General features: G+C 35.1%; 1 protein-coding gene across 1 annotated transcript; it reads right to left on the bottom strand.

Annotated features, from left to right (window-relative positions):
- Window positions 1-6,646: 6,646 nt before the first annotated feature.
- LOC142527875 (transcription factor bHLH71) lies at window positions 6,647-9,662 on the bottom strand. Its single transcript, XM_075632862.1, has 3 exons — window positions 9,184-9,662; window positions 7,800-8,252; window positions 6,647-6,843 (listed from the first exon to the last, which is right to left on the bottom strand). Exons 1-3 carry the CDS (start codon window positions 9,538-9,540, stop codon window positions 6,745-6,747), a joined length of 909 nt encoding a protein of 302 aa, XP_075488977.1. The 5' UTR covers window positions 9,541-9,662; the 3' UTR covers window positions 6,647-6,744.
- Between the last annotated feature and the right edge of the window lie 479 nt (window positions 9,663-10,141).

The raw sequence follows: 10,141 nt of genomic DNA, 5'->3' as shown, positions 1-10,141 counted from the left end.
TCTGAAAAATTGGACCCGAGACCCCCCAATGACCCATTTAGTATGCTCAAACCCGTCCCATACGCGCGGGTCTATTGCGGGTCTGTGTTAAACCCGGATCCATTGACATCCATAAATGTTATATACCGATACCATACCGAAATCTCGGTATACCATACAATTTCTGTATAATCGGTGTGCTATTTATATGTACGGTATCAATATAAAATTTGCTTATATCGTAATTTTCGGTACGATATATATTATATAATTTTTCGTATGGTACGATATACAACCTTTAGGTGGTGCCACATTCATAAAGTCTCAGTGGCTCACTTTTTTTAAAAAAATTATATATTAGGTTTGCGATAATTTTGATTAATTTAATATTAGCTCATATGGCTAAAATTAATTTTTTTTTAACAAAACAAAACTGCTAGATTTTCATTAGGAACAAAATTGAATTGAATTATTTCGGTATACATACATCCGAACTAATCAAATTAATAACAGTAATAAAATTAGCAAAATTAGGGATAAACAAAGTTTCGGCTAAACCAAAATGATCGGTAGAACCAATTTAACTAGAAAATTCAGTTTGGTTGAGTAGAAAGCCATTTATATTATCAACCCAAATATGCGATAATTCGCGTGTCATATTTTTATAGTAATTGTTTTAAAAAAATCTTTGTTATAGGGGGTTGGTACATGATATATGGTGATACCCCAGGGAGGCTCGTGTCATGGGTATCAGATGGTCCCGGTCATGGATCAGGTTATGAGAAGTTTTGGGTTAATCTGACAGATAACCGGGTAAATATATGCCCGAGACATCATCTCCCCGGACTATTAGCAACCGGGCATATACCTCGAGCTACCAGAAGCCCGGGCTTCCAAACAAGTTCTCCGATAATGATTTTCTACCTGGATTACCTCGATAGTAGCACCGCACTCAAGTCCGCAAGTATGAGATATCTTATTTTGGTAATAATTAATGTCAGAATCACATGAATTTGGCGTGTCAGAAAAGTTGCCAGAAAGCAGGTGAGCAACCATTTTGCCGTAATTAGTAAGTGTGCACTGATAACAAGATCATCATTGAATTCCTTGCTATAAGTATCAGGTTTGCTCAAACTTTAAAGATTCATTCATTCACGTACATATTGCCTACAACATTTACTACAAGATTCTCTAAAAAACCTTTCACTTACTTGAGCGTCGGAGTGGTCATGCCGGAGAATCTTCCGGTGCCCCTTAACATTCTTTCTCCCTTGAGAGTGCAGGTCCAGGTGCCCAGACAACCATCTCCAGCTCATCAACCCGACCCGATGTAATCGCCCACTAAGCTCCCAATGACCCGTACCCTGGCCCAGGGCTTAGTACCCTGGTTATCCGATAAGTTCAAGGGACCGTACCCTGGCCCAGAGCTCAGTACCCTGTTTATTATATAAGTCCAGGGACCCGTACCCTGGACCAGGGCTCAGTGCGCTGGTTATCTGATAAGTCCAGGGACCCATACCCTGGCCCAGGACTCAGTACCCTGGTTATCCGATAAGTCCAGGGACCCATACCCTAGCCCAGGACTCAGTACCCCCGTTATCTTATAATTCCAGAGACTCGTACACTGGCCCAGGGCTCAGTACCGTGGTTATCCGATAAGATTAGGGATTCGTATTTTACCTGGGAGGTATGAGGCCACGATGTTCTATCCAACCCTGATTATTATCGAACACTTAGAAAAATTTCTGAGAATTTAACAGTCGGTTGAGAAAAGAAACCCTGTTATTATTCATGACTTGAAGTATTTTTTAATTATTATGTAAGTTCGGGATATTTTTTCAGAATGGAGTATATCTACAAAAGGAAAGGACATGCTCGGAATTCGAAGCATATCAGACTGTTCAACTTCTTAAAATTTGAAGGCGTTTTGGGCCGTTTATATTTTAGGGCATATGTCATCATGACATCAACCTTACCAACCTGATAATATGAAAAGACAAAGATCTTCCAAGCCCGGGAGGCATGAGGCCCCGACACCTTATCTGAAGTCCGGGAGATATGAGGCCCCGATGTTTTATAGCAAGAATTAATTATCTTTTTGGTGAAGTGTAAGCATGATTAATCGGGACAGCGAGTATGACTCTTCCAACTATTTAGAGAGGGAGTGGTGATACCCCGGGGAGGCCCGAGTCATGGGTATCAGATGATCCCGGGTCATGGATCAGGTTATGAGAAGTTTTGGGTCAATCTGACAGATAACCGGGTAAATATATATCTGAGACATCATCTCCCTAGGCTATTAGCAGTCGGGCATATACCTCGAGCTACCAGAAGCCCGGGCTTCCAGACAAGTTCCCAGATAATGGCTCTCTACCCGGGTTACCTCGATAGTAGCTCCGTACTCGAGTGTGCAAGTATGTAATACCTTGTTTTGGTAATCATTACTGTCAGAATCACATGGATTTGACGTGTCAGAAAAATTGTCAGAAAGTAGGGCATTGACAACCATCAGTGGGAACTAATAACAAGGTCATCATTGACTTCTTTGCTATAAATATCAGGTTTGCTCAAACTTTAAAGATTCATGATTCACTAAATATTGCCTACAACATTTACTACAAGATTCTCTAAAAAACCTTTCACTGACTTGAGCGTCGAAGTGGTCATGTCGGAGAATCTTCCGATGTCTCTTAACGTTCTTTCTCTCCTTGAGAGTGCAGGTCCAAGTCCAGGTGTCCGGGCAACCATCTCCAACTCATCAACCTGACCCCGTGTAATCGCCCACTAAACTCGCACCCGATTCACCCGGTCATCATCAATATACATGTATATGTATATCTCTTTCATTTGATTTTGTTTCTTTTATGATTGACTAATAACGATTAATTATTATAAGGATTAACGTTAGTTAAGAAGGAGGAATATAGAGTGCGTACGTGCCTGCTAATTTAAGTATTCTTGGAAAGGCTCCATTTATAAAACCCGGGTGGCTCACTTAGGTTTATGATAATTTTCAATTAATTTAATATCAACTCAGGTGACTAAAATAAAAATAAAAAATAAAAGATTCCGTAGTTTAAAATTTTATCCTCTGATATATTAATAATTCTGTTTCTGCCATTGACGATAACTTCCAGTCAAAATTGGGTTACACATCCCAGGATGAAAACAAGTCAAGATTAGCTTTCTTGTACAGGATTTACCCGGGGGGTGTAACCTACACCCTTGGTAAGAATTGCGTGAAGCTCGGGTCTCCTAGGTGTCTCCTAGGTTATCAAGCCGATGCACTACTAATTTTTTTCTTGATGAATATTTTGCATTTACGGCTAATTCAGGTTGTCTAAAAATGTGATTTTAATGAGAAAAAAAAATTTGTAGAATATTTTTTCTAGGGTTAAAAAAAAAAAAAAAAGTGGAAGAGATACGTGCATCCAGATTAACCCCACCGCAGTTGGATGCCATTTCTAGTCCCTATCAAAGTTCCACAAAATGACACAATCCTTAATGAGGCTGCAGATTTATTTTACACTAAGATACAAAAGGCTGAAAGCAATTTGCATCGATCCTACAAATTCTTGTGCAGATTTCTGAACCTAAACATACAAATGGGAATTGTTTTTTTTTTTTCTTTTTCTACTTCTTTTTATATAAATATCACACAAAGACTCAATTTCAAGTGTATATATTTTGTATTGTGTATATATATATATATTTCATGACAGCTAGCTAATTTTAGGGTGGGCGATTCAGAGTTGTGCGTATGCTTAATCCCAACACGACCTCTTCATTCTGTGGAGCTTGTTGATTTTACCAATAAATATATGCGTATATATATCCATGCATGCGTATCTTGAGAGATTATGATAACGATTTTCTTATTTTTTGTGATTTCGCAAGTTATATTAGTCCTAGACTAATTTGCAGTCGAGCTAGGCGGTTTCCGGTCGATCATGATAGAGCGAACTTTCTCGTCGTCGATCAATTTCTTCATGCCTAAGAGTCAAAAATCGACATTCATCGGCCTAGTGAATCTAGCTAGCTAGGGGTTCAAATTTATAAGCTAGTCAATCTTGAGTTGCACCTTACTCTGGCTTGACATGCCACAAAATTTACATACTTTAGTAAATTTTTAATAACTCAACCTTGATCGAATCTACATCAAGCTTGAAATTTCTTAAATATCAATGAGCTCTAGTCAAGTCGCGAGCAAGAAACTTGAGGTAACATACAGCTCGTCTCGCTTAAATATCAAACAAGCTCTCGATCGACTGATCCCTTCTGCCCAGTGGTGGAGCCAGGTTTTCATTTTAACCGGGCTCGAATTTTCTAAACCATAGTTGAACTAATATTGACAAATGAAGCCCAAGACTACCAGAATATAAGACAAAATTTTATGTATAAAAAATATTGGAAAAAAACAAGTCGCCCGGGCACATGGCTCCCCCGTGCTTCTGCCTTATTTAGTTTGTTTTCTGGTTTTAAATCATAGACATTATTTGAAATCTTAATCGAGTACTAAAAATAATTATAAGGGTTTGCTATATATATATATATATATATATATATATATATATATATAATGTCTATAAGGAAATGGACCACATAGAGAATTAGCTAGCTAGGAACATGTATAAATCATATTTTGTTGTTTGTTTCAATAATGAAAAAGACTACACATCATGCAATAGGCTGGTTTTGTTCTTATTAGCTCTTTCTTAGACATAGTATATTATGTGCATTTCTTGAAGGAGATTTAACCAAAATTTCAGAAGATGCTTTTTGTTCCCTAACAAATTCATCTCCTAAGAAAACTAAATAAGAACAAGGTTTAATTGTGTAATTACTACATAAATCAATTTAACAATATCAATTAGTACTTTTCCGAGGGAGTTTTTTAGCGAGCAACGATTACTAGAAAGCAATCGAAACATGTACTTGAACCTTATGCTTTGATACATTTATATGGTTACCATCAACTATATGTTTTGTAAAAGAGTGCGATCTTGAAACTATGATTAAGGACTTTATGGATTTGTACGAGAAGAGGGATGCCATCACATAAATTTATAACGTGATAGAAAATTTAATTCGTCATTAAGAAAAAGGTACGGTAAATTAACCGATAGGAAAGTTTTGGTAAATTTATAAATTTATTCCGTTACGTGCGACTTAATTTTGGTATTGAATGGTTTGTACGTACTTAACATTTAATAACATTCCTGACTAATTAATAAAGCTAAGAATTTATTTTAAAACTCTTCGAAGTTGTACAAAAACATGAAAATTGAAAACTGTGCCGTGCTAAAATGAAAAAAGTAGATTATATTTTGAAAATTTCCAAAAAAAATTAAAGGAAAATATATACACACACACACACAATTTTTTATATATATATATATATTAAATAATTTTAAAATAGCAAGAAATACGCTAAATCTCAAACAAATAAGAAAGAATTACGATTGTATTGTATTGTCCGGTTTAGCTGGTGCACTCTTTTTTACTTCGGTTATTGAATAAACAACTTGGATATGCTCGGAGTATTTTTTATATGTTCGAACTATTTTGATCTATGAAATTTACATTTACTGATAAAAAAATAAATTATAAAGATAAATAAATTATTTTTTAAAACCAAATATGAGCATATTATAAGCAATAAAGTTGTTACCTTTAGAAAAAACTTGCATACATTTATAATTAGAACCAATTTTATTTTACTTCCTAGTTAATTCAGAAGTTTTAGTTATTAATCACAATTTTTTTTAAAAAAAAGGTTTTAGATTCAATTCCATTTTCATTGTCTGTTCCTTCAATAGAAACTAACTTGTAATTAAATCTCTCGTGTTATTTTATATATCATCACTATTTATTTATTTATATTTTAAAATATTTTGTACTTCATTTATCCTGGTTCGTATGCAATGAATCCTCATGGGATCCGACGCCACGCCATTCATTTATTCCTACATTAATGAGGACGAGGTAAGTTAGTTAAGCCAACATTTTTAATATTCTTATTTCTAATTCAAGTTTGAGTAGGTCTCTTGTGAGACGTTCTCACGAATCTTTATCCGTGAGACGGGTCAACCTTACCGATATTCACAATAAAAAATAATATTCTTAGCATAAAAAGTAATATTTTTTCATGGATGACTCAAATAAGAGATCTGTCTCACAAAATACGATCCGTGAGACCGTCTCACACAAGCTTTTGCCTTCAAAAGTTTCTATCGAAATAGAAGGCCAAGAGGGAAAATCTGGAATTTTAAAATATAGAGAAAAAATTTTTTATTAAAAAAAATAATAATCACCTTTAATTCCATTGAATATAATATCGAATCAACCTTAGATTATCATTTTACATGTAATTTTTTTTGCCGAATACCAAATGGTATACGATAGTAGTACAACTCGAATATTTTAATACAAAAATCTAATTGCTATTCCAATAATTTAGTTTACCCAACTACAGCTCCTGAGAATAGAAATAACCCTCGATTTATATTCAAAAACAAAATCATTTGATAATAATTACCATAGAACTCTAAAATAATTCCAATTATTTTTGAACAAAAGTGACATCTCCATTCCATAAATCCCAAGGCTGCGCATGCATTATTATTATTATTAATAAATAGGAAAACATATTAAACATGGAATAGAGTAGACAGAGAAAAAAAATAATTAGAAAAGGTTTGATAATTTTTACTAAGAAATAAAAATATAATAACATGATATTATAGGGTAGGTGCGTAGGATTAATTAACAACATAGGATGGCTTCCTCTTCGATTATTCTAAGCATGTGGTGAACTGCGCCAGCTATGTCATCCGCTGAATTCAGTTGGCAACCTTCTTCCACCTGCAAATTATATTTAGTAAATTTATCAAACAAAATTCCTAAATTTATTAGTAAGGTTAGGAATGCTGATTAAGGAAAAGTTCCCTATTATGTCATCGTCGCATATCGAAAACCGATATCGTTCTTATATTCAGGTTAAGAAAGTTGGCGAAAAAGGAAATTTTACGATGAAATTTCTCATTTTACTTTTATTTAATAAATGTTCCAGTGGGATAAAAATTATCGGAATCTAAAGAAACTGAACTATATATTTGGAACGGACGGAACGAATGGTTTAGCTACACTTAGAGCTCTTATTTTGTAGATGTAACTGAGGGATTCATTCTATATTTTGGGAATTTGTATGACAATGCTGTTAGTTGTTCCACATCGGTTGGTTAAAATAACTGGGAGTTGTATATATGGTATTAGAAAATCCTATTCTCTTGAGCTAGCTTTTGGGGTTGAGTTAGGTCCAAGTTTCAAGTTGGAAAACAAACACGAATACACTGGAAAATGTCAAAAACAATGTGAATTATTTGACTTGCTTTTGCGCGACCTCCTATGTACGAAATGAAAATGCATGAATGAACCAAAAATCCATCTTTTCGTCTTCAGAACAAATAATTTGACCTATTATATACGAAACAAAATAGTATGTATGAATGATCCAAAACAAATCGATTTTTATTGATAAAATTATATTTTATTATTAAAAAATAACCCTTATTTATACTAATAATTTAGTCAAATCTGTACACAGTATCTGATGTAAAAGTACGTGTAGCATGTGTAAAAGTAGATTCTTTTGCATGCTCTTGTCATTTTTCTACAGTTTCTGTTTTGTTACCACCCCCACAGTATATATACCAAACCACCCCCACCCCCACCCCCCCCCCACCCCACAAACACACACAGAGTTATATGTATGTATGTATGTGTGTATGTCGACGTATGCATAATGTGATTGTACGTACCTTTGCACTGATAGAGTAGAGTACAAACGAGTCCAGCGTGGTGACATTGAGGTGAAGAATGGTGAAACACACGGAATGAAACGCGGAGACAATCTTGGAGAGCTGGCGGACCCTCTTCCGGGAGAGGATACGAATGTTGGCGTGCGTCTCGATCAAGGTCACCTCGATGTCGGCGATGGCTGCCTTGCTCTGGGAGGTGTATTTGCTGCTCAGTTGGCTGGTGGAGCTCGACACACTGCCGCCGGTACTGCAGCTGAACTGCGGGTACGTGAAGAATTGGGCAAACGGGGTGCTGTAAAACTGGTTTTGGGGATCGGTTTCGAGCTTTTCCGGGGACATTTCGGCCTTCTGCTGGTCGATGATCTTGTGTTTCTTGGCTTCTAGGGACTGTAGTGTGTGTTCCAGCTCCTTCACGAACTCTATGGCGCCGCCGACTATGGATGCCTGGTCACCCTACACCAAATAATATGTTGGGATTAAAAAGATTTCACGAAACATGCACATTGTGGATCATCACATCTGTTTTGGTTCATCGAAATCTAACATTTCTAATTACAATTCTTGAAATTTATGACCCTTTTTCTAAGGCATCAAAAGTACATATATAAAATTTTTGACCCTTTATTAATAATTCTCATGTTATTTTTCTTTATGTTCTAACATTTTTATATTGGAGTGTGGAATGATTCTTAAGCTAATAAGTGACAAAATAAATGAGATTAATATATAATAAAAGTATAGGAGATTCTAGTCAGGTTGATTTCTAATTACTATTACTTACTTTGTCAATATATGTTTGGCTTGTACCTCAGAGAATTATAACAACAACGTACGTCCAAAAGAGCAGAACATGTGAAATTAATATACGAGACTGGAGTATAAGAATATTAACTATTTTACAACAAGACATATTTGCTCAATAGTTGGAGAAATTAAATAAATTAAACTTTAGCTCTAATTCTACTCTTTAAGGTTTAATTATAAAAAATTATATAAACTTTATATTATATTTTATTCATCTCTACATTCTTACTAGTTTGAAATCCAACTATATATATATTTTTAATCTCCCTCTAGTAAATTACACTGAAATATTTTACTGCATGAATTTGTTTAATTGCTTACAAAAACTTTACATTCTTGCACTTAATTGTTCCTAGAATTTCCTTTCTCTAAATTTTTTTTTTCGCCAAAAAAATTTAAAATTAACTTTCATTATATCGGCCGGATGCTTAAATATGCTAGATTAAACAAGAAATTACAAACTCGGAAAATTATTAATTTGGTTTCATGAAAATCGAAAAAAAAAAAAAACAAAACAAAAATTGTGAATTGGAACACAAAATCAAAGGAGAAACAAAGAAAAAGAAAAAGAAAAACATACCCTTTGCACATAAGATTCAGGCATGAGGGATCTCAGCACAGCCAAATGCTCATTCATCTGCTTCCGTCTGTTCCTCTCCACAGCAATGTGCGTCATTCTCTGTGTCTCAGCTTCCTCCTTATTCTTACAAACCCTGGGCCTCCTCCGCCGCTTCTTCCGCCCCTGAACCGCCGCAGGCCTCTCGGATGGAGCTTCCGGCGGGGCCACTGGCTGGAAGCCGCTGCTCCGCTGGCCACCGATTTCTTGTGGGGTTAGTAGTGCTGCGGTTGCGGAGGCGTCATCATTGTAAACACCAATTATTGAGTCGTACATAATGAAATTCAAGAATTCATTGGAAGAAAGGGCTTCTAAAGCCATGTTTGGGATTTGCTGCGCTTTTTGATTCTCTTTTATACTGGCTTGGGGAGTAAGAGTAAGCCAGCCCTATATACTATTTGACTTGCTTTTTGCAATTGTAAAAGGCTTCAATCATTTTATTGTCTTTCTTCATACCTTTTTATAAACTTGAGGTCATCCTCTATTTAAGTTGGTGAATTTTGTTTATAAAGTCGTTTTTTTTTTAATAAAAAAAAAATGAACACACAAAAAATTAAATCAATTTATGTATCTAAGATATTGCACATCGATTGGATTACGCTCTTCATAATTGTATATGATCTTAGACAATCCTTCTCATTTGAGCTACTTGTTGGGGTTGAGTTTCTTGGGAGTAACTAGACAGACCAGAAAAATTCTTTTTGAACTAGTTTTTAGGGTTGAATTAAGTCTAAATATTAATCCTTAAAGGCAAAAACTTGTGTGAGTTGGTCTCACGGGTCGTATTTTGTGAGACAGATATCTTATTCGGGTCATCCATGAAAAAATATTACTTTTTATGCTAAAATTATTACTTTTTATTGTGAATATCGATAGAGTTGACCCGTCTGACAGATAAAGATTCGTGATACCGTCTTACAAG

This window comes from Primulina tabacum, chromosome 15 (assembly GCF_025594145.1).
Source record: "Primulina tabacum isolate GXHZ01 chromosome 15, ASM2559414v2, whole genome shotgun sequence".
Lineage (NCBI taxonomy): Eukaryota > Viridiplantae > Streptophyta > Magnoliopsida > Lamiales > Gesneriaceae > Primulina > Primulina tabacum.
The sequence above is the reverse complement of the archived record's forward strand: the minus strand, read 5'-3'. Positions and strand labels throughout refer to the sequence as shown.

Coding starts and splice junctions, on each gene's coding strand:
- LOC142527875 (XM_075632862.1), bottom strand. CDS start 9,540: ATGGCTTTAGAAGCCCTTTCTTCCAATGAATTCTTGAATTTCATTATG. Junction 8,253..9,183: donor CTGAATCTTATGTGCAAAGG/GTATGTTTTTCT, acceptor TATTTGGTGTAG/GGTGACCAGGCATCCATAGT. Junction 6,844..7,799: donor TCTACTCTATCAGTGCAAAG/GTACGTACAATC, acceptor TATAATTTGCAG/GTGGAAGAAGGTTGCCAACT.